Genomic DNA, 24,015 nt, shown 5'->3' on the forward strand with positions numbered 1-24,015 from the left:
CTGGCTGGACTCTCATTCCTACGGGAACTGAGAGCAACCAAACGGCGGTAAAGCCAGTTACTTCCCAGGTGAACAGATCAACTTAGAAGAAAGAAAACTTAGAAACTTCCTGGGAATTTTCAAGAACACTATGCAAATACAGTCCAGTGTGCCCCTTAACGAGGGGACACGTTCTGAGAATGTGTCATTAGGTATTTCTGTTGTTGTGCGAACATCACATTTCAAAGACCTAAATGCTATAGCCTACTACACATCTAACCTGTATGGCACAGCCTATTGCTCCTAGGCCACAAGCCTGTACTGCCTGTTACTGTACAAAACAACACAAGATAAATCAAGCACAAAAATAACGTAATCAAGAGACACAGTAAACACGAGATGTATGATATGAGGCTGCTGCCAGGATAGCACAGTATACCATTTTATACCATACATTTTTTATTTTTCATTTTTTAATCCTCACCTGACAATATGTTTAATGATTCTGCAGAGAGAGGGAGGGGGAGGGGAGAGAGAGATAGAGAGAGAGAAACCTCAATCAGGGATCAAACCAGCAACCCAGGTACATACCCTGAGGGGGGAATCAAACCTGCAGCCTTCTGGCTCCAACTGACTGAGCCACCCGGTCAGGGTGCCAACTTTCTTCATAAGTAGAGGGGAGCACACTCTAAATCCCCTCTAAAATAATGACAGAAAGCATAATACAATAAATAAATAAACCAGTAACGCAATCATTTATTACACTGTAATCCTATAGGACCACCTTCGTGTCCGAGGTCCTTGGTGGGTGGAAAGAGCACTGAGCAGTTCATGCCTGCACAGCAGACTCTCAGGGTTCCATCTGATCTGCACTCAGAGGGCCCACTACTGACTTCATGAAACACAGGTGGATGTTGTCGCAACTGAAGGGTGAGCATGAAGATTAAGAAACAGAAATCTGCCCCAGCTGGTGTGGCTCGGTGGATTGAGCACTGGCCTGCAAACCAAAGGGTCGCCAGTTTGATCCCCTGTTGGGGCACATCCTGGGTTCTGGGCCAGGTTCCCCAGTGTGGGACATAAAAGAGGCAACCAAACATTGATGTTTCGCTCCCTCTCTTTCTCCTTCCCTACCCTTCTGTCTAAAAATAAATAAATAAAATATTAAAAAAGAAACACAAACCTCATTTAAATTTGAGTTGGGGGGGCCTGCAGGCAGAGCTCTCATGCCCTACGACTCCTCGTCAACTCCCCCAGACAGGATTAGATGCACCTTATTTTGCCATGCATAAAAGCACACTTTTTTGCCCAAACTTTTGAGGGAAAAATAAGGATGCACATTATATAGGGGTAGTACTAATTCCATATCTATATAAATGTTTTTAATTCTTTTAAAAGTAACTCTAGAAAGCTTTTAATTCATTAAAAGTGTAACTCTAGAAAGCAGTAATGATATCCACATGCAAAATAATACTCTGGAATATGATCATTTATTTTGTTTCTATATATAAATAAAAAACAATTGAATTTTAAAAATTAACATGAAAGCTTTTTTTTCCTGAAAGTTTGGGCCAAAAACATGGGTGCACATTATACACAGGAGAGCATTCATTATACATGGCAAAATATGGTATTTTCCACCTCTGAGAGGAAGATGTTTTTCTACTCAGCTACTCCAGCAGGAAGGAGGATCTCTTCCTCACCTGGCAACCACTCAGCCAATGAAAAGCCACTATACCTGAAACCTATACTTTTATTAACCAATGTCACCCCTATAAATTCAATGAAGAAGGAAAAACAAAAGAAAAGCCACTACATCTCAAACCCCCCGTTTCCTCCGATGGACTCCGGGTTTACAACAGCCCCTTGAACTCCTCCCCCTTGTGTCTGGATGGCGCGGTTCGCCGCTACACTGCACGCGCCCATTCCAAGTCTGTGTTGGTCTCAAACCCACGTAGCTGGAGAAGTATCTGATGGTCCATTTCTTTAAGGCCCACAGGAGACGTGTCTTCTGTCCTGCAAAACGCTGAGCTGGTTCCAAGAGGAAGCTCTCACTGCCATCTTTTATAAGCAACCTCTCAGGACTTCAGATCATATTATCTTGACCAACAAAAAGTGGTCTTTGAACATTAACATTTTTCTTTCATTGCTTGCTAAATCTCTTAATCTCACTCTAGCTTCAGTTTCTTGTCAGCAAAATGAACATGGCAGGCTACCCCAAAATAGCCCACAAAGGCATACTGATTATTTTTAATTAAAGTTACTTAAGAAACTGCCAATACAGGACCACTCCAACCTCTCTGTGTCACTCAAGGAGAGAGAGAAATCTCCCATTTGAAAGGTACCCTCCCTGCTGCTACCTGGAAGCTAAGGAAAAAAACGCATCCTTATCACCACAGCTAGGGATTTCAGGGCCATAAAGCATATGTAAACAAAATTTGTTACTCCTTAGGTAATTTAATGCCCAAGCCCAAACCTTGCTGAGATTCGTCACTATGAGCACGTAAACCTAAGTTTCTTTGTCCTGCTGATCCTTCACAAGTTGATTGTTTCTTTGTGTAAAGGATATAATAAAGCTGCTTCTTCCGGCCAAGATGGAGGCATAGGTAGAAACCCCTCACTTTCTTGCACAACCGAAAGGAGGATAACAACCAATCTAAAATCAATAAACCACCAAAAGCGCCAGAAAATCAAACTGCATGGAACTCTGACAACCAAGGAATTAAAGAAAAAGTCAACCAGAACAATCAGAACGGTGTACCAAGACAAAGAAATATGGCCCAAATGAAAGAACAGAGCAAACCCTCAGAAAGAGAGCTGAGGGAGGAGGAGACAACCAACCTATCTGATGGAGAAGTTAAAGCCCTGGTCATCAAAATGCTCACAGAACTGATTGAGCTTGGTTGAAAAATGAAAAACAAACAAACAAACAAAACAAATGAAAGATACCCAAAATGAAATAAAGCAAAATATTCAGGGAATCAGCAGTGACAGGAAGGAAACCAGGACTCAAAGCAATGATTTGGAACAAAAGGAAAAAATAAACATCCAACTGGAACAAAATGAAGAAACAAGAGTTCAAAAAAGTGAAGAGAGACTTATGAACCTCTGGGACAGCATGAAATGTTCTAATATCCGAATTATAGGGGTATCAGAAGAAGAACAACAACAGCAAGAAATTGAAAACTTATTTGAACAAATAATGAAGGAAAACTTCCCCAATCTGGCAAAGGAAATAGCCTTCCAGGAAGTCCAGGAATCCGAGAGAGTCCCAAAGAAGTTGGACCCACAGAGGAACACACCAAGCCACATCATCATTAAGTTACCCAAGATTAAAGACAAAGAGAGAATCCTAAAAGAAGACAGAAGAAAGGAGAGAGTTACCTACAAAGGAGTTCCCATAAGGCTATCAGCTGATTTCTCAAAAGAAACCTTGCAGGCAAGCAGGGGCTCGAAAAGAAGTATTTGAGGTCATGAAAGGCTTTTGGGCCCTAGTTGGGTATCATGTTATAATCCCCAAGAATTTGTATTAAATTGGTTTTTCTCCTATTAATCTGCCTTATGTCAATTTTGATATTAACCCAGCCACAAGAACTCAGGGGAGTAAGGGGATTCCCCCTCCCCACGAGTAACCAAGATAACATACATCAAGCCCTTCACACCGTCTGGTTGGCACCCATCATCATTATTGCTACTGCTGTTACCCATGGTATTGGCAGCAAAATTGGACCTCAGTTTTTTAATTCGGCAAAGAAAGAATTCAGAGCCAAGAACTCAAGTTATAAAATTTCCGTGTAGGCCCAGGAAACAAGTTACAGAAGCAAAAGAAGGACCCTTGGAGCTTAGGAGAGAGAAAAGTGAAAGCAACATGCCTGGGGGCAGGTGGGGGGGAGGGGAGGGCACCGCCGTGCTCCCAGAGGGAGAGTGCACAGTGGGTCCCCCTCTTGAGGGTTTACAGGCTGGGATCTTAGGGGAGGATCTCAATAGAATACTCACCAGCTTTATGCTGACTTCACCAAAACGAGATTTATTCCCCTGACTTCATCCGCCCTTGGGTGTGTTTGGCACAATTGGCACTCACTGGACTTTCGTTATCTATCTCCCTGAGTAGGGTGAATCAAGCAATTTACCCTCTGGTTTCGGAGAAGTGTAATGTAAACCATTTACTATTAAGTGTCCCTGGTTAGGAAAGCTAGTATTTTCTGATTTCCTAGATGGCTGTAAATGGCTTGGACATTTAACTGCCTGTCTCAGTTCTCTATTCCACTTGTCCTGGCTTACTAGCCTGTCTTACTACGATTTAATTTAATGTTATTGCTAAAGACCAACTTTAAAGTCAGTGTTTAATAATATTCCAGTAAAATCTAACATTAAAAATTAATGTTGCCCTGACTGGTGGGGCTCAGTGGGCTGGCCGAGTCCCGCAGACAGAAAGAGGCCGCTGGCCGGATTCCTGGTCAGGGCCCCCAGGCCTGGGTTGTGGGCCAGGACCCCAGCTGAGGCCTGTGAGAGACAACAATCTGTTTCTCTCTCACATCGACGTTTCTCTCCTTCTCTTTCTCCCTCCCTTTTCATCTCTCTAAAAATAAATAAATAAAATCTTTTTAAAAAATTCATGTTATCAATTGGGCGATCTGACTGAGGGCTCTCTAAACCAATTATTAGGAATGTACAAACTATTTCTGACAGAAGCCAAATCAGATTTAATTTTAGCATCTACGACTGTGTGCCATTTAATCATCACAACCTTGTGAGATAACAACTATTTCACATGTGAGAAAACTGAGACGGAGATACTAATCTGCCCAAACTTTATACAGCTGGTTGAGAGGCTGCCATTCTAGCCCAGATCCAAGCTAAAACTTGCCTCTACACTTTATTGCTTTTCTGACTTTAGATGACTTAGTTCACAAAATGCCATGACCAACAGACAACCCTCTACCTTTTAATTCTGGATCTCTGACTTGAGGAAAAAAAAAGATTTTATATATTTTTAAAGAGAGAGGAAGAGAGGGAGAAAGAGAAGGAAACATCAATGTGTGGTTGGTTGCCTCTTGTGTGCCCCCTACTGGGGACCTGGCCCACAACCCACACATGTGCCCTGACTGGGAATCAAACCAGCAACCCTTTGGTTCTCATTCAGGCCGGTGCTCAATCCACTGAGCCACACCAGCCAGGGCTGATTTTATTAGGGAAGAGAGGTCATTCTAATATTTTCAATGGAGATTTATGATTAAAGTGACCAGTGACCATTGTTAAACTGAGGTACACATACTGTACAGGGAAGTGAAATAATTACCAATAGCTTCAGTAAAGTTTTTGAAGTGTAATCATTAATGCCAGGAATGAAATTCACATTCCTTAATCTAAAAAGCATCACTAGGAAGTAATGAGAAACTGCAGGTATAAGCTACATAGAATAAGCTTGAATCCCTGAATGAATTTTTGCATTTTCCAACACTCAAATTTAGTCACTAAACAAGATATGGCTAGAGTTTAAGTAACCACTGTATTTTTTCCCCCGTTAATCAGTATATGCTACACCTTTACTAGATTTCTTATCCTCTTCCCTTCATCCAGGTACCTTTTTAGAAAACTGACTGTGCTTTGAGAATGTTTCTTCTTTTTCCCTCCTCACTGGATAGTAACACAAAAAGGCTTTTGTTACACATTTGACCTTTGTTACATACATTACCCAGGTTCCCGCCTTAAAACCTATTCCTCCGAAATGGCCCCGGGGGATGAAAGGCTGGGGGGAGGAGAGGAGATGAGAGACTTGAACGAGGAAGTGCCAGTCGGGGAAAGACTGGGAGGAGGGTGGTCAACATTAAGTCTATGGTCCAAATTTGGTGCTCATGTAATTAATGCCTCTAGCCTCGGGCACTTTTTCCAAGAAAGTGGCCCCTCTGCTTTCTATTTAAAGCTTTGAGTTTTATAACAGAAGGCATGTAATATCTAAACAGTACTAACATAATAGCTAAAATTTATTGAATGTTTGACACTATTCTAAACACTCTCCTTGTATAGCCAAAGACCACACACACACACACACACACACACACACACACACACACACATTCTCCCTCCACACCTCCCTTCTCTCCTCAAACCAGGAGCCCTCATTCCCAGCCAGGGATGATCTGGAACCCACCTCCTCCCACAAACACCACACCAGGGGCAGCGATCACTTCAACAGAGGGTGAGTTCTGGGCTCCAGCAGGAGCGGTAAAGGCCCACTACCACCATGGGAACAGCATGCAGCTGCACTGCAGGTTAAATGATTCAATGCTCCCTCTCTCCAGCGCACGCATGCACACACAGTGCGCACACTCCCATACTCTCTTGTGTGCTGAGTACTTACCACTATTTACTCTGTCACACACTTTAGGCATTTATCTTGTTTATTACTGCTTCCCCCCCACAAGAATCTGAGCTCCCTGAGGGCAAGCATTTTTTCTAATTTGGTGTCCAGCACCTAGAGCAAGGCCTGGCACAGGGGCCGGGCCCAAAAAGACTTCTGAATGAAGGCAACAAGCAGGTGTCTGTGTGCACAGCATCTATGGAGACAACCCTTTCTGAGCACCCCCTGCTTTGCATCAGGTAAATCAGATCATGTTATCTAAGAAACACTATTACCAAGTATGTATGAGTAAACCCAGTGGAACTTGTCACCGCCACACCTCCCTGAGCAATGGCTCAGAATCTGAACCCGAAGTGTCTGCACAGAAGGTGTTCTGACTGTCACGCCCCCGACTTTGACACAAACCCTGGGAACACACGTTCACTACAGAGGGGTTGCCACAGGATGTGTGGTTCAGCAGAGCTACAGGATTTCATGTGTAACAAATTCAGAGCAAAGCTCCTCGAGCTCCCCATGGAAAAGACAGGAGGCTGACGGGGTGAGGTGGCCAGGTGACTGACTCCCAAACCCTCCAAAATCAAACGGCTGGAGAAGAGGCAGGGAAAGTTCTGCCTCCGCAGCCCCTGACACATGCTCCACAAAAGTGTCCCCAAACCACAGAGGGCCAGTGTCATGGTGAAAGGCAAGTCACAGGGACAAAGCTTGCCCAAACAAAACCAATGCTAATCTTGAAAGAGAATGCCTGAAAGGAAGAGGTTTTCCAGAAACGGCTCAATTTTTTTCTAATTTCCAAGACTTCTGCATTGAGTATATACTATTTTAGTCATCGCAAAAAAAAAAAAAAACCCTTTCAAAATAAATTTCCCAGTTTTCATAAGGAAAAACAAATGACAGTGTTGCCAACTTTTATTTTTTAAAAATTTCTTCCTACTCTGTTAAGGTCAAGAAATTAGATTACGGACAAAATATTGACCTTACTTCCAAAATGTGATGCTGCATTTATTCCTAATATCACCAAGGCAGGTTCAGGCAGCAGCTCCCTCACAACACTGGCCAACACAGGCTCCCCAGTGTTCGCACCCTCAAATGCAATGAGCTAGCTCTTTAATAGTTTCCTTAAATGTCTGTTACCATGGCTTCTACATGGAATGATTAATGATAATGGAATTACTAACAAGTGGAAAGAAAGAAGTATCACTTTTAGTGCAATTATTTTCTAGTTTTCCTGTTCAGGAAAAAAAAAGATTTATTTTCAGAAACATTGTTAACAATTCTTAGCATTTGGTTTTTCTAAACTTCCTTTTAAAATCTGCTATATTCTGGCCCTCGCTGGTATGGCTCAGCAGATTGAGTGTGGGCTGCAAACCAAAGGGTCACTAGTTCAATTCCTAGTCGGGGAACATGCCTGGGTTGCAGGCCAGGTCCCCAGTGGGGGGGCGCATAAGAGGCAACCACACATTGATGTTTCCCTTTCTCTTTCCCTTCCCCTCACTCTAAAAATAAGCAAATAAAATCTTTTTTTTTAATCTGCTATATTCTGAACTGGCGCAATTTCCTCCCACCCAACCCTCTTCCCTACCATGGAAAAGCGATGGAAAATAAAGACTCTGATGACTTTATTGTGAAATTCACAAACAAACCTCCAATCAGAAAAGGTACTCCACAAAAACTGATCCCCGCCCCATCCTAAAGCCAGCTTTTTCTAAGATTCTTAGGTTCCAACTCAGAATTCAGCTCCCGAGTTAGGAACCCAGTTTTCCAAGCTTGTCTAAGTTGCTTTTTGACTTTTTGATTAGTAAGAGAGTGGCCACAGTTCAGGTTTAATGCAGGCAAAAACAAATCTTATCAGGAAATTACTTTGGATCTCAAACTGTTCCAAAAATATCACATCCTTGCCCCCACTTCACCTCTACTCCACCTCCTTCTTCCTCCAGGTGGATACCCTACTCCACCGGTAAGACTGCCTCTGAGAAAGGTCCTGCTTGAAAATATTACCAAGACTTTGACGTGTGCTTTGAAAATACAGTCTTTGAGCTCCAGGTCACTAACCCACCTGACTCTGAGGCATCTCTTCCATAATTCATTTAACTAGTTCTTACTTATTTATAATACTGCTGTGGTGTAGAGCAAACGTCTGGGTCCTTCCGAAATTCCCATGTTGAATCCCAAGCCCCAGTGGGACGGTATGAGGAGGTGGCGCCTTTGGGACGTGACTGGGTCATGAGGGCCCAGTGCCCTCCTAAAACAGCGGCTAAGAGACCTTTGGCCATGGGAGGTCACGGCAAAAACACCGTTGTGACCAAGGAAGTGGGCCCCCGCCAGACACCAAATCTGCTAGCCCCGTGATCTGTGACTTCAAAAACTGCAGAACGTAAGAAATGAATTTCTGTGGTTTATGTGCTACTCAGTCTGTGGTACCTGTTGATAGCAGCCCAAAGGGCTAAGACACTCTGTAAACTCGATGTTCAGTTTACAAACAAAATACACATCTGTATTTTTGTCTCTCCTCCACTGAGCAGCGCAACAGCTCCCTAAGGAACTTGCTGCGTCTTTCTCCTCCTGACTCAGGAAACCGCAGCCCCCCCTTTACCTCATCCTCATCCTGGCAGCTCCTCACGGAGAATGCAGTTCCTCTGGATCCACGTGGACTTTTTTCCTGTAAAGAATTTTTAGGGTACAGACAAGCCTTATTCCTCTAGAGACGCTCTGTCTTTTTTTAAAGAGTACATCTGCAGGTATCAGATTTCAGCCACATGTTGATTTTACTACTTTAAATTAGGCTTCCAGACATGTCCCTGCCACCCACCAAATACTACCTAAATAGTGCCACCCACATGTCCTACCAGATGAGCACAACAGTGTGACGATTTTTTTTTTTCAAGCAAATGCATCTCTCCCCACCTCCCCAGTCCCGAGCTCAGTTTCTGGCACCCCGGAGATGCTCCTTCTGTCCGTGATGGCTGGAAGGACTAGAACGAAGGCGGCGCCGGCAGGGACCTCCCTGGGAATTCTGGTTGTCCCACACACACACTCAGGACAGCAGCAGACAAAAAAAAGGAGGCCAACAGGAAAGGTGCCCAGTCTGGTAGGGGATCCAAACACCCTGTCCCATCCCCCTTTCCTCTATGCAATTTTACTCTTCTTTTTCTTAATTGTGGTTAAATATACATAACACAGAATCTACCATTTGAACCTTTTCTTTCAAATTTAATATTTATTTTTTCCATTACTATTTAGTCCCCTTATACCCGCCTCCCCCAACGAACCATTTTTAAGTGTCCAGTTCACTGGCACTGAGTACATCCCCACAGCTGGGCGGCCATCCCCACCACCCATCTCCAGAGCTCTTTCATCTTTCCCAGCTGAAGCTGTCCTCATGAGACAGTGCCCCTTCCATATCTGCTCCCCTCCTCCAGCCCCTGGCAACCACCATTCACCCTGCTCTGGTCACCGAATCTGGCTACTCCAGCTAGCTCATGTAAGTGGAATCATGCAATATTCGTCCTTTAATGACTGGCTTATATCACTTACCCTAACATCCTCAAGGTTGATCCATTTGTAGCATGCACAAGAATTTTACTCTCTGACAGCTGCTTTGTTGACAGCCTAGAATGGTCCATAAATTCAGGGGCCACTATCAGGAAATCCCAGATTTCCCATCAGTCAGGCCCATTTCTCTGGTTTCTGCCTAAGTGGGCCTTCCGCCTGATATTTCTTATCTCTGGGCTTACAGACTCAGGCTTGTGTGAACAACTTTTCCCCACCACCAGGAGAAAAGAGTGTCTGGGTTATCTTTCATTTCAACTGCTTTAGGAGATCTGGAGATTGGAAAAAGGAACATGGACAATCAGAAACAATTTTGGAAACTTCTCTGCAGTGCAAATTCATTAATAAGATCCCCTTTTTAAAACACATCATTATTGAGCTATAACTCATACCATAAAACTCACCCACTTGGAAGTGTACAAGTCAATGGTTTCAGTATAGTCACGAAGTTGTATTGCCATCACCACCATCTAGAAACCCTGCACACCCATTAGTAGCTCCACCCCCTCCTTCCCATTAACACAATGCTAAACTTTATATCTAATTGATAGTCTTACACTCCTACATCTCCCAAAATACTTAGCAAGTACTTAAAAGTCCAATAACTTATCCACTACCATCAAATGTAGATAGACAGACACCATAAATAACCTAGAAAATAATCCTTTTCCATAAACACTGTGTTCAGAAATGTTGTTACTAGGCACACCCAAGATCTTGTCCTCCTCCAGTAACTTCAGATTCCAGTTAGGATTAAAAGAATGTATGATTCTTAAAAAAAAACTAGATGTATGTTCCTAAAACAGTGACACTCTCCAGAACATGCCCAGATGTCACTTCTCCATCCCCGCCAGGGGAGACTAGAGCTGCCCACCTGTTCTGCAGATTCCTGCCTCCCCCAGCCAAAGCTGACCCAGCCAGGCATGCGTGCACTCGCTCGCACTCTCTCTCTCCCCCTCTCTCTCCCTCTCTGTCTCTGTGTTAAATCCGCATGCTACGTCCTCTTAAATGAAGCAATAGCACGTACCTAGAATATCACATGCTTAAAAAAAAAAAGGATATATTACTTCCTTATAATTACAGAGAGCTAAACACTAAATAAAACCCTTGTGAACACTGTGTCTATCTGGAAACTTCTATGGCTCACACGAACCCACACCATACACCAGTGCTGCTTAGAGGGAAGCATGTGCTTTGTCCAGTTTCTTTTTACTGAATTGATTGAGGTGACATTGGTTAATAAAATTATACAGTCTCAGGTGTGCAGTTCTATAATATATCACCTACATTGTATGTCCAGCTTTGAATTACTGATCTCTCTGCAAGAGATTTTTCCTGGGATAGGTATTGGTGTCATTAGCTGTGAATCACAGCATCAGCATTGTTTTAAGAGCTTTCACAGAACTTAATGCAATAGCAAAGGAGGACATAACTGATATTGTTTACCTAGAAATAAGAGAAGGCCATCTTGGTGAATTTGTTCCAAGTGGAATATAAAGGGTTTTTTGTTTGTTTTAAATATTTCTCTTAAAACTTTTATTGTATTGTGTTTACCACCCCAAGTCATGTCTTCTTTCATCACCATTTAACTCCCCCTACCCTCTTGTACCTCCCTCCACCCCTAACTTTTAATTAAAAATTAGACTGTTGGCAACATTACTGTGCAAGGAGGAAATGAGTCCATCCAGTGCCACTAGATTTATTTTAGTGGGGTCAGAGTGGGGGAAGAGACAGAGAACTGGCAACCCGACACTGCAGCAATAATATCCCTTCCCAAAGCAAACTTGCTTGTGGTCCAGAGAAGGAAGGAGCTCCACCAACGCCCACCCTCTGCCAACCCGGGGAGGCTAAGGTGGCCTGAGCCGGGTCACGGTCATCACCCCCAGACTCCGCTCTGCGGATGCACTACTGGCTGGTTGCTAGAGATGCCAAGACTTTAAACATAAAGAGAATTACATACTGAAATGGCCAAAGTTTTCCAAGTACCACACAACCATGAAATATAAGTATGCGGTTACTGTGGTAACCCTGACATAATTCCATCACATACTCTAGTAACTCTCCTGGAAGTCAGAGAAGCAAAGACAACCGTGCATGGAAAGTAAGAAGTCAGTGTAATTGGCAGGCACAAAACAGACAGGGGGAGGGTTAAGAGTAGTATAGGAAATAGAGAAGCCAAAGAACTTATATGCACAACCCATGGACATGAACTACGGGGGAATGGGGGTACCAGGCAGAGGGGGACAAAGGGGAAAAAAACTGAACAACTGTAATAGCATAATCAATAAAATATACTTAAAAAAAAGAGTAAGAAGTCATCATTCATGTCAGTATTGGGCGCTCCCTCAGTCTGAGGGCTGCCCAAATGCCAGCTGGGCAAATAAATGCACCTGTCTCCTCTACAAAACAGACATAATCCCTGTAAGACTACGGTGCATGGACGTGTTAAACAGGTCTGAGTGCCTGCCGTGTACTAATGCACACACTGAAAGATGCAAACATTTTAAAAATAGACAGTGTGTCTGTAAAGAAACCACAGATCTGGTTCTATAAACCAAAATAAAAACATATCATGTATTCATAAAATCGTAGCATTCAAGTAAACCATAAGACTGCAATGTTTATTATGCCATTAGAAGCTCAGCCCTCTGATTTATAGCTAAGATACCACCCTTCTTCCTCCCTATTCAATAAGTAAAGAAAAAGAAATTGCTGATACCTAGAAAAGCATGGTAATCTAATATCTAACCCAATAGCCTGTTGCTGTAAATTGCAAAACTGCCTTAGCACTTCCAATAATTCCAAATAAGAATGTTTAACAATTTATACATAACAATCACCAAGTCCACAATTAAATATAACTTCTTAATACATTCTTCTCAAGGTACCATGGTCATTATTACCCTTTCTATTGCCTCGCCATATATCCTGGTAAATTAGCTAAGCTGCCAAAGTTCCTGACATTTAGTCAGCACTCAAAATTTGAAAAAAAACAAACAAACAAAAAAAAAAAACAAGAGAGAGAAGAGGCACCGGAGAGAGGCACAGCCTGTTAAGAGACTGCTTTTTCTATTATTAGACTTCAGTGTCTGAATTGCTGTAATATATCCTTAATAAACCAGCTCTGTATCTGGTTATACGGCACTTTCAAACACCAACCTCAAATCCAGGTATATTAACTGCAGCAAAACAGAGAGCACATACTTCTTGGAAGCTAATCAGTATTATTGGCATCAGAGGCAGAAGGCAGAGAACCCGCCATGCAAACCGTCTTACACACCCCATTGCAAAGTTTACAGAAGTGACTAAAAGTAAATACTCAGTGCAGGGACTTTCCAATGAGTGAGGTATATTTTAAGCAAAAAAAAAAAAAAAGTGTAAGAATCAATATGAAACATCCAAGCCAACAAATCACTTTAGTGTAACGGCTTCTTTAGGGTGCAGGAAAAGGCAAGACCCCTAAAATTCCTTTCCTAGGGGTGAAAAAGCAATTTCTTATTTTAGCCCACCGAGGACAACTTATCAGTCAGGCATTGATTAAACATCAGGATTTGGTCTTATCTGTCAGCTCATAACTGAACACAATATGACTGTCACATGACAGAGACATCCAGGCAGGGCTGCCTCAGCCTGGCTTTCAGGCTCCCTGCTTCCTCTTCTGCTTGGAGAGGATCAGGTTTGCTTATTAAAATGGAAAAATGACACCTGGGAGGATGGGCCAGCTAACACAGTTAAGACCCACAGGCTCAAAGAACAGGATGAATCCAAGATGTCTATGCCTGGGATCCCTCCACTCTCCCTCCAAAAAGCAGAAGTGCATCTTCTACATAACAAGAAAAGACTACAAGGTCCCACTCTATTTTATGCCAGTCAAAAGCTTACATTTGGGGATGCCTTATTCGAAGAGCCATAGTGGCAAAGAGGAACAGTTTCAAGGGGATCAGAATGAAGGCTCTGAAAGCGACACAGTGTACACGGAGGATGTTCAGTGTGGGAGATGTGAAAACTACCCTTACTCTCATTGAGAGTATCCTATGTAGGGAGGACCGGCCTTGTGCACCCAGAAGGCCCACTCTCTGAAAAGCTATACAAGGAGGCAGTTGGCTTATTTCACCAAAAAGCTTTTCTGATCCCCAAAGTTGTCCAAAAATGGTTGCCTGGGAAGTTGGCAAGCTCTTTGGTCTGGAAGAGTTTAAGCAGGGACACCATGACCACTCTGAAAACAAGATCTTTTGAAGCCATTGAACACAGCTCCCTCGGCTATCAAGACAGCCCAGTTTCTGTCCTCTCAGTCTCCTGCCCCTGAGCTGCATCCTAGAGGGGCAACCCAGGCCCATTTTCAGCTCTGACTTGTACCTGCAGGTGGGGAGGGAAAGTACATTAGAGTACGCAAAAGCACTTTTGAAAATCCAGAAGGCTGCCTCAAACCACCAATCAAATGTGCAATTTGAGGCACAGATTCCACCCCCTGCCCCATGGCCCAACCCCCAGTGCCCACTTCCCAAGGCACAGGTCCAATATCTCCTACATAGAGCCTGAGGCCGCGACGGCCACCACACTGCAGCCGGGCCTTTCCCCCGCACTGTCTGTGTCGTGGTCGGCCACGTGCATTTCTGAGCTTCAGTATCACACAGAGCACCCCTGAAAACTAGACCTAGTTCCTTCATTGCTTTTATACTCCTCAAAGGTACTAAAAACAATGAACTTTGGGAATAAAACAAATGTAAATTTCATTTATCTTTTGGCAGGATGAGGGTGGAGGGGAAAGCTCAGTAAAACAGAAATTGTGTCAGCAAATGGTAACTACGTAGTGATCTATCATTCAGTTAATTATTGACAACCTATAGTAATCGTAAGGAGGGAGTCTAATTTTATCCTTTGTGATTAGATAGACTTCGATAAAAATTCCAGCTTCTATACTCACTACTGGATAAATGTGGGCAAGTACTTCACATCTGAGGGCTTTAGCTTCCTCATCTGTAAAGTGGAGATAATAGTACCTAGGCCCCGATGGCTTGTGATGGAGAGTAAATGAGCTAAGGCAGTACAGAGCCTGACCCCGAGGAAGCCCTCAGCAAACACAGGAACAGTTCATTACTGGATCATAAAACTGTTACTGGATCACAGGCATTTTTCTACTGGGCCTTTGACTCCACTTCAACACAAAAGAAGCAGAGAAAGGAGAAATCAAACACTGATGATCCCTTCCGAAGTATACATAAAGTAATTTTTTTTAAACACTTTAGCATGAAAATGAGATGAGAAATGATAAGTCTCTTACCCTGGAAAAACAAACATAGCCAGACTAGACTGTTGACAAAATCACCTTTAAGTAAAAGAGGATGGGTAGGGTTCAACCAGTTTTTTTTTTTTTTTGGTTGTCACAGAAACAGCTACTACATACATCTGAGTAAGTGACTGAGCAAAGACTTGTGGCCAGTTGTGTGTCAGTAATTTATAAATACATCCAAGTCACACCAATCAGCAGGCTTCTTCCAAGCTCCCTATCTGAAGATGCAACGGAAGTTCAAACACCTAAAAAAGACTGTTGGCAAAGATGTGGAGCAAACAAGCCCTTACACATTGCTAGTGGGCATGCACACTGACCTCACCTCAGTGGGAATTGTAATACATGTCCCTCAGCCCCCTTTTCGCAGGGAAACCATCCCGAGACCCCAGAGGAGGCCTGAACCACAGATGGTTCTGAGCCCTATGTAGAGTATGCTTTTCCCTGTGTGTGCACACCTACGATGAAGTTTAAGTTAAAAATTAGGCACAGCAAGAGATTAACAACAATAACTAATAAAACAGAACAATCACAATATAGTATAATCAAAATTATGTGAATGTGGTCTCTCTCTCAAAGCATCTCATTGTGCTGTGGTCGCCCTCCTTGTGATGCTGTGGGACGCCACGATGCCCGTGATGACACCATGTGAAGCACTCAGAACCATGTACGACTTCAACTTAGTGACTATTCACTCCTGGAGTTTTCCATGTAATGTTTTTGGACCATGATTAATCACGGGGAACTTAAACTTCACAAAGCAAAAGAAACTGCGGATATCGGGGGACTTTCTACTAAAGTCGAACATATGCCCACCTTCCGATGTGGCAACCTACTTCTAGACACATACCCGAAAGAAATGAGGGTATGTGTCCATGGAAAGTCGTGTACTCCAAGTGTGTTCAGAGCAGTTTACGAGAATTCAGAATGAACAAAACAGTCCAAACACTGGACAGCAGTCTTTCATCTTTGACAGTGGGATGTTACAGAAAATTTGTTCTAAGGGCATTGGTCAGCTCAGTCATCATATACCCTTAATCCTTAATAGTTAATAGTCATTTGTATTACTTAATTTTTTTTCCCCATTCCCTTGGATTAGTGTTTTTGTTACTGGCTTCTTTTTTTTTCTTTAAGATTTTTATTTTTATTTTATTTTTAGAGAGGGGGTAGAGAGAGAGAAAGAAAGAGAGAGAAACGTGGATATGAGAGAGAAACATAGATAGGTTGCCTCTCCTACACGCCCCAACTGGGACTGAACCCGAATCCAAGGCATGTGCCCTGACCAGGAATCAACTGGCAACCTGAGGATGACACCCAACCAACTGAGCCACACCTGTCAGGGCTGCTACCAGCCTCTAAGAGTTCTGATTGACGACGTTAACCACCTGTCATGCATTACCAGTGAAATACCATTTTCTTGTTATTTAACTGTGGTGTTTTCTATTTTTTTGGTTGTACAGAAGTTGTGTACTGAAATATAATCATGTTCTTTTTTTAAAAAAATAATGTTCAAAGTAGCTGAAGGCAATGCAAATGTTCATCCAGAAGATAAATTATGGCGTGCACAAACAGAACACACACCACGGTGAAGGCCAGCTGGCACGGGCAGCAGCATGGACGAGTCACGTGACACTGAGCTTGGCAAGTGATGTCAGCTGCAGAGGAAACCTACATACTGCATGAGCTCATTTACATGAAGTTCAAGGTGTGGGTGGTTCTTTTATGGTGATCTAAGTCAGAACACCAGTTCTAGCCGAGGGGTAAGATTACTGATCAGAAATGGACAAAAAAAGCACTTTCTGGAGTGACAGAAATGTTCTACATTTTCATCTGTGTGGTAGTTGGTGGCTGGGGGAGAGAAGGGGAGGAGAGGAGAGAAACACATTAAGCTGCCAGTTAAGATTTGTTTGTTTTACTTTATATCAGTTATATCTCAATTTTTAAAATGCAAATATCTATACAAATAAAGATTAAGATTTTGTGTCTGAAGATACAATATGCCACATTCTTAACCACAGGAATAAAATACTGGTTTTTTCCTTTTTTTAAAAGATTTTATTTATTTACTATTGTGGGGGGGAGGAAGAGAGAGAGGGAGAGAAACATCAATGTGCAAGATACATCGACTGGTGGCTTCTCGCAAGCCCCCAACTGGGGACCTGGCCCAAAGCCTAGACATGTGCCCTGACTGGTAATGAACCGGCGACCCTTCAGTTCACAGACCAGCACTCAGTCCACTGAGCCACAACAGACAGGGCTCTTTTTTCTTTGGTAAGAGATGTAGGACGGAAGGCTAATAATAGAAAGTTTTACTTAATTAAACAAAACATATACCTAAAGTACACAAAAACTTTCAAAATGAAAATATTTTTTAGACAGGATAAAGTTATCTCTAATGTACTCTCCTGTAAATGAGTGATAACAGGACTTATCTCATAGGGCTGCAGTCATGATAATTCACTTAGATTAAAAAAGGCACTTAAATCCATGACCTATCAATTACTTAATAATTTCTTAATTTAGCACCTATACATTAATAGGATACATGTTCATCATTTCATAATTGTTTGACATAATTGTCCATTTCCTCACTCCCTTTCTGCTCAACCCGCAAAAATTCTCAACCTAACGAGACGTTCAGTATTTGCTGCATAAACACAGAAAAGCTGCCTCCAAGCAAGCAAACCATGAACAATGCCACCTGCATCCATCATGCCCCAGCCTTCCACGCCTTGCTTCTGCCACCAGCACATACACAAACCTCTGGCACCCCAAGGTATGCTGGAGGTAGGAATAAGAATGCCACAAACACCTGAGGCAATCTTAATGAAAATTGAGAAGAAAACATGTTTATATTGAAATAGATATTAAGAAAACTACAATGTTTGCTAATACCTAACTGCTGAGAAATCTTGAGCTTTCAGAAACCAGTCACTTTAAGCTTCAAGTTTTGCTCCCTGCCCTCTGCCCCACCCCCACCCCACCCCACCCCACCCCCTCAAGGACTCCTTGGCACTCCCCACCTTTATTTCAGGAATAGTTGTCACAGCATGGGCACAGGAAACGTGGAATTCCTGGCTCTCTACCTCATAAAACTCTAATCACAGTACTGCCCGCTTTTATGCAACTTTGATGACAGTTTAGGCTACCTCCGTGAATTATAAACACCATTCCACCTTGCTTACTACCCTGGCTAAGCAAAGTATTTATTTTCAGTGATGTTAAATGCAAAACTGAATGAACAGGAAACTACAGTTAAGAAAAACAAAAATACCACAGTAAGATGAACAAACTCTATACACCTTTTAAAGGATACCCTTAGGAAGCTTCATTTCTATGAAAGTGTGTTTTTGACCCAACTGCATGCATGCCACAGTGAACTTTCACTTTATTTAAATAATTAGTCACAGGGAACTTTAAATGAAACTCCGAGATAAAGTGAAAAATCAAATTTTTTTTTTTTAGGATTAACCTGCCAGTAACCTCTGGATGTTTTGACCCAAAGACCCCAGAATAAAATTTGTATTTTTTTGCAATTACAAAAGCAAACAGGGCAATTATAGGAAAAGAAAAAAAAAACACAGAAGCAAAAAGATTATCATATCAATCAGATCTTTCTAGTTTTTTTTATTTTTATAAAAAATAACTTTCTAGTTTTTTTTATATTTAATGATAAACCATACATGCTGTTTTTAGTCTTTTCCATATAAGAATTTCATGACTATCTGTGTATTGAACATTTTAACAACAATAGCAAATATCTGCGGTCAAAGGGTAAAAGTTGCAGTTATGTAGCATGAACAAATCTGGGTATCTATTGTACAGCAATTTGACTACAATTAATAATATTGTACTGAATACTAGAAGTAGGCTAAAAGAGTAGATTTCAGGTGCTCTCATCATACACACAAAAAGTATATAGCTATGTAAAGATATGTTAATTAGCTTGACTGTAGTAATCATTTTACAATGTATACATACATCAAACATGTTGTATATTTTAATGTACATACTTTTATTTTTAAAAAAAGTATATATGAGCCCTGGCTGGCATAGCTCAGTGGATTGAGCGTGGGCTGCGAACCAAAGTGTCACAGGTTCAATTCCCAGTCAGGGTACTTGCCTGGGTTGCAGGCCATGACCCCCAGCAACCGCACATTGATGTTTCTCTCTCTCTCTCCCTCCCTTCCCTCTCTAAAAATAAATAAATAAAATCTTTAAAAAAATTTTAAAAAGTATATATGTAGTGCTAATGTTTATTGAGTATTTATTATGTACCAGATACATTCTAAGCTATTTACATGTATTAACTTCTTTAATATTCAATAACCCAAAAACAGCTGTTAGTTACAATTATTAACTTTTTTTTTCCTCACCTGAGGATATGTTTACTGATTTTCGGAGAGAGGAAGGGAAAGAGAAACATCCATCAGCTGCCTCCTGTACATGCCCCAACCAGGAATTGAACCTGCTACCTTTTGGTGTACGGGACAGCGCTCCAACCAACTGAACCACCCAGCCACAATGATCAATTTTATTAAGACACCTGACCACACAACATGAATATACTTAATGCCACTTAATTATAAACTTAAAAAGGATTAAAATTATAATCTTTATATTATGTATTATTTTACATTAAAAAAGAAAAAAGCCCTTGCTGGTGTGGCTCAGTGGATTGAGTGCTGGCTTGTGAACCGAAATTTCATTGGTTTGATTTCCAGTCAGGGCACATGCCTGGGTTGCAGGCCAGGTCCCCAGCTGGGGGCATGTGAGAGACAACCAATGGATGTCTCTTACACATTGATGTTTCTCTTCTTTTCTTTCTCCCTCCCTTCCCCTCTCTCTAAAATTAAATAAATAAAGTCTAAAACAAAAAGAAAAAAGACAAAAACCTCACCCAAGGTCACATAGCTCTAAGTGGCAGCATCAGCATTAGATTTCAAATAGTCTGAATCCAGAACCTGTTTTTTTAACCACTGTTTAATGCTGGGCCTTTAAACTGTTTCCAAAACAATGCTTTGATGAGCCTTCATGTAAGAGATCTTTTCATGTATCCTTGTTTTGTTTTATCAGGTTAAATTTTTAGAAATAGAATTGCTAGGTCAGAGGATAAAACAAACAATTTAAATAACCAGATAAGCTGTCAGCCTGAGCTCATTTTGATCACTTTACAAGGAAGCCTAATGCAGTAGAAAAAATAATTTGCAACAAGTAATTGGATAGCTTCAAATATAGGACCAAGAATCACTAGGTACTGCGGAGTCACGAAGGACGCTGGCTACACACCACTAAAGAGATGCTGGTATTCACCAACAGATTAACTGCTTAAATGTCCCTCGGAGGCATTTATTTCTCAAACCTGGTCTTGACAACTATGCAGATGCCCAGGAACCCACATCCATAGGATTTCCCATCTGTTCTCAACTTCAAGTATCACCTGCTTTAAAATTCTAAGTCCAAATTAGTGGAAGAGAGAATGAAGAAGAATATAATAAGCCCTCAGAAGCCTCAGATGAACCAATTAATTATCTATATTAAATCTATATAAATGCAAAGTTTACCCCTTATCATTTCATTACAGAGGGCAAGATCATTCATGTTGCATTCTCTCAACAGGTCCATCAATGATGACATATCACAGCACTTGCTGTGGCCAAGATCCATGAGAAGCAGTTCTCTTATTCATTTCTGCCAGAAGGAAATAAATGTTTGGAGAAGCAGCTAAACTCTACCAAGCAAATGGTTTTAGGGTCTTACAGAAGACTTACACAAAAGTTCTGAAAAAACACATGGAGCAAGTACGAAGGCACTGCTATTATCAGCCTGAAGCCGGTCCAACAGGTATCTTGGAACCCACAAACCAAATCTGGGCCGCTTGAACCGGAACACTACAGTAAGAAAACAACACTCTCACCCAAAGGGCACCACCAAATCCTGTTGTTGTGACTTCTGCCGTTCTCCATAAATCAGAAACTTGTTCCCTTCTAGTTGGTCACTTTGAGACATAATGAGAGTTTAAAGGAGATTTTCCAGTAAATTTTAAAAAAATGTAAATGCCATAAAAACATTATTATTCATTCAAAAGTCTTCCCTGCCCAAGCAAGCTACCCTCACTGTAACTTCAAGCGAGCACTGAGAACCAAAGAAATACAATTTAGGGATTTCTTTTTCTATAAAATCTTTCATTGTGGTTCTAGAAGATATGCAACCATAAGTTTTTCAATTAAATAGAACTTTATATAAATCACAAAAGTTACTGTGGACCCTGAGAAAGAAGATACACCAAGAAGGTCTCCTGGTGGCTAACTGGGCTCAAATTGGAAAAAAAGAAAGTAAGAAAACAGAGTTTAGCAGCCATTTCTGACAGGAGCCTCACACAAGCTGAGTTTCAGAGAGAAGACCACTGAACTGCCTGCCTGCTGCCCTGTGTAACTGAGCCTGGTAACTGAGCCTGGAATTGTATTTCAACCAAGAGGATAGAGGCTTTCCCTATCTAATCAGAGCTGTGCAGCTATATTCCTATTAGCATCCTTACCAACCAATCAGAACAGCTCCACTCAGACCAATCAGGACAGTGTTTTTCAGACCAATCAAACTGCAAGGATTTGGAGCCCTCATTTGCATGAGGACAAATCAATCAGGGGGCAGAAGCAGGGACTTCTCTCTACAAAGGTCAACTCCCCTCTCTATCGGCCTTGGAGAGTGTACTTTTCCTTTCCACTGAAGACTAAAGACTGTGTTTTGCTGGCTGGAGCTGAAATACCAAAGACACCAAAGATGGCTTGCTGGAGCAGAGTGGAGCAGACCAGAAGGGAGCAGGGCACAGCTGTCTGGCCAGAGGGGCCTTGCCCCAGAGCTTCCTCACAAGCACACTGTTCCATAGCTGTGCTGTTTCATAATTGAGCTGTAATGCTATCGAGCTATTCCACGGCCTTGTTGTCACAATGGAGCATTTGCATTGAATGAAGTTTTCTTCTTCACCACTCCCCAAATCGGGGACACCTGTTGGCACTGAACTGGTGCCAAGGGCCATCACTAGACATACCAACCATTAACACATATATTGCTTATTCTGCATTCCATTTTCCCCAAATTCACAAGTGTTCATAGCTCCATTATAGGTTCAAGAAAATACAAGCATGTAAGTTAAAAAGAAATAACTGCTTAATCCTCAAGCTTCCCATTTTAAAGATGGAACTGAAGCATCTAAGGCAAGTGCTACCTAAGGCCAATGAACAGGAAGATACACTCCCGTCCCTACAGCTAAGCAGCTCCTGGGATCATAACCTACAGAAAGTCTCACACATGCATGAAAGGAAACACATAAAAATGTTTACCGCAATATCATTTGTTATAGAGGAAAATGGGAGGAAATAATGATTAAATACCCATTAACAGGAAAATGGATACACTCTAATGTGTTCAGCAGTTTAAAAGAATAAATGAAAACAAGGATCAATCTCAAAAATAGGGTTGAGCAACCCAAGTGACCTAAGGGAGAAAACATGCAATATGACACCACTTCTACAAGTTTTAAAAGGAGCAAAATAACACCAACTATTCATCATTATTTACACAGACATGTGCAACAACAGTATAAAATACAAAGACAGCAACCATTTAAAAAAGTACTGGGAAGAAAGAGGGAGGAAACGGGGCTCTGAAGGGATTCCAGGGGCTTCCACGGCACCTGCAATATTTTATCTTTTAAATCGATGTAAAGAAAAAGGTTTCATAATACTTTTTGTAATTACTGTATTCTGAATTACTTTACAATATTCTTTAAAGTTTTGACCTGTTTCAAGAAATCCATATTTACACTTTGGACAATATAATCGTTCAAAAAAACAATTTCCTTTTTATTATAACCTTAGACTCTTTAGCAGAAATATCTGATTTGGTAGCTACAGAGAAAGAGTGGAAGAGAACATCCTAAATTAAGAACTATCCCCACCTCACAGACATACTGTGGAGTGCTTCTAGGAAGTAACTGCTCACACTGCCCACCTAACCCTACAGATGATCCCCATTAGAGGCGCATGTGGCATTTCTGAAGTCTACAAAACTCATATTTTTGAGCCCACCTAAACCTTTTCAAATAAAAGACACTTAGTCATTGTTTGAACTTCTATCCTTCCGACACTCAAAGCCAAGCTTCTACCACCTTGAGGAGGTATTCCTAATTAGATGTGGCTCTTTCTATTCAGTCTCCAGGTGCCCACTGCTCCACAGTTGCTCATGAATGGATCAAGGGTATTTTTATGGGTCTGCTAACTGCATTTATCTTCATCTCTTCTGGGTTGCTCTATGCTCATTACACAGCTGTTACGGTCTGCAAGTGGCATCATTTTGTGTTGGTGGTCTCCCCGTATAATCCCGGAGAATCCCTACGAAAGGAGCAGGACTCTCTCATGATAAACCCAGCTCCAAGTGGTGCTAAGCTCTGCACGTGGTCCCTGCTCAATAATGCTGCAAACATTTAAGCAAACTCAGTGCATCAATGAGGTTGTGAGTCACTTGTTTCAATTTTTGAAACACACCCAAGTCCTTTAAATCTTCTTTCTGATTTTAGAGGTAAACAAAAATGCAGCAATATACAACCTGCTTCTAAAAACTTCATTTACCACTCCTTGAAACAAATTTTCAAAGCCTACTGGTTAAAGATGTCTCTTTAAATTCCAATAAGCCATGCAGAAATCCCCAACTTTTTTGGAATTGTAAGCCACTTCCAATGAAATCATAATTTCTACCCACGTCATACATGCACATTTTTTAGGTGACAATGAATGTAATCAGTATGAAAATATGAATTCTATAAACTAAAATGTCCTAGGCTTCTTCT

General features: G+C 41.6%; 1 protein-coding gene across 2 annotated transcripts in view; it reads right to left on the minus strand.

Annotated features, from left to right (window-relative positions):
- The window catches only part of RASSF3 (Ras association domain family member 3), a 73,293-nt gene that overhangs the window by 28,373 nt on the left and 20,905 nt on the right, over positions 1-24,015 (minus strand). The window contains exon 1 of one of the 2 annotated variants that reach the window (XM_045829570.1): positions 13,043-13,137. The exons of the other annotated variant lie outside the window; for it this stretch is intronic. Within the exon in view, the coding sequence (XP_045685526.1) occupies positions 13,043-13,117 (75 nt within the window). The 5' untranslated portion in view covers positions 13,118-13,137. Of the gene's footprint in view, positions 1-13,042; positions 13,138-24,015 lie in introns of those variants that run through there. 2 annotated transcript variants of the gene reach the window in all.

This window comes from Phyllostomus hastatus, unplaced genomic scaffold (genome assembly GCF_019186645.2).
Source record: "Phyllostomus hastatus isolate PE091 unplaced genomic scaffold, TTU_PhHast_1.1 phas_scaffold_93, whole genome shotgun sequence".
Classification (NCBI taxonomy): Eukaryota; Metazoa; Chordata; class Mammalia; order Chiroptera; family Phyllostomidae; genus Phyllostomus; species Phyllostomus hastatus.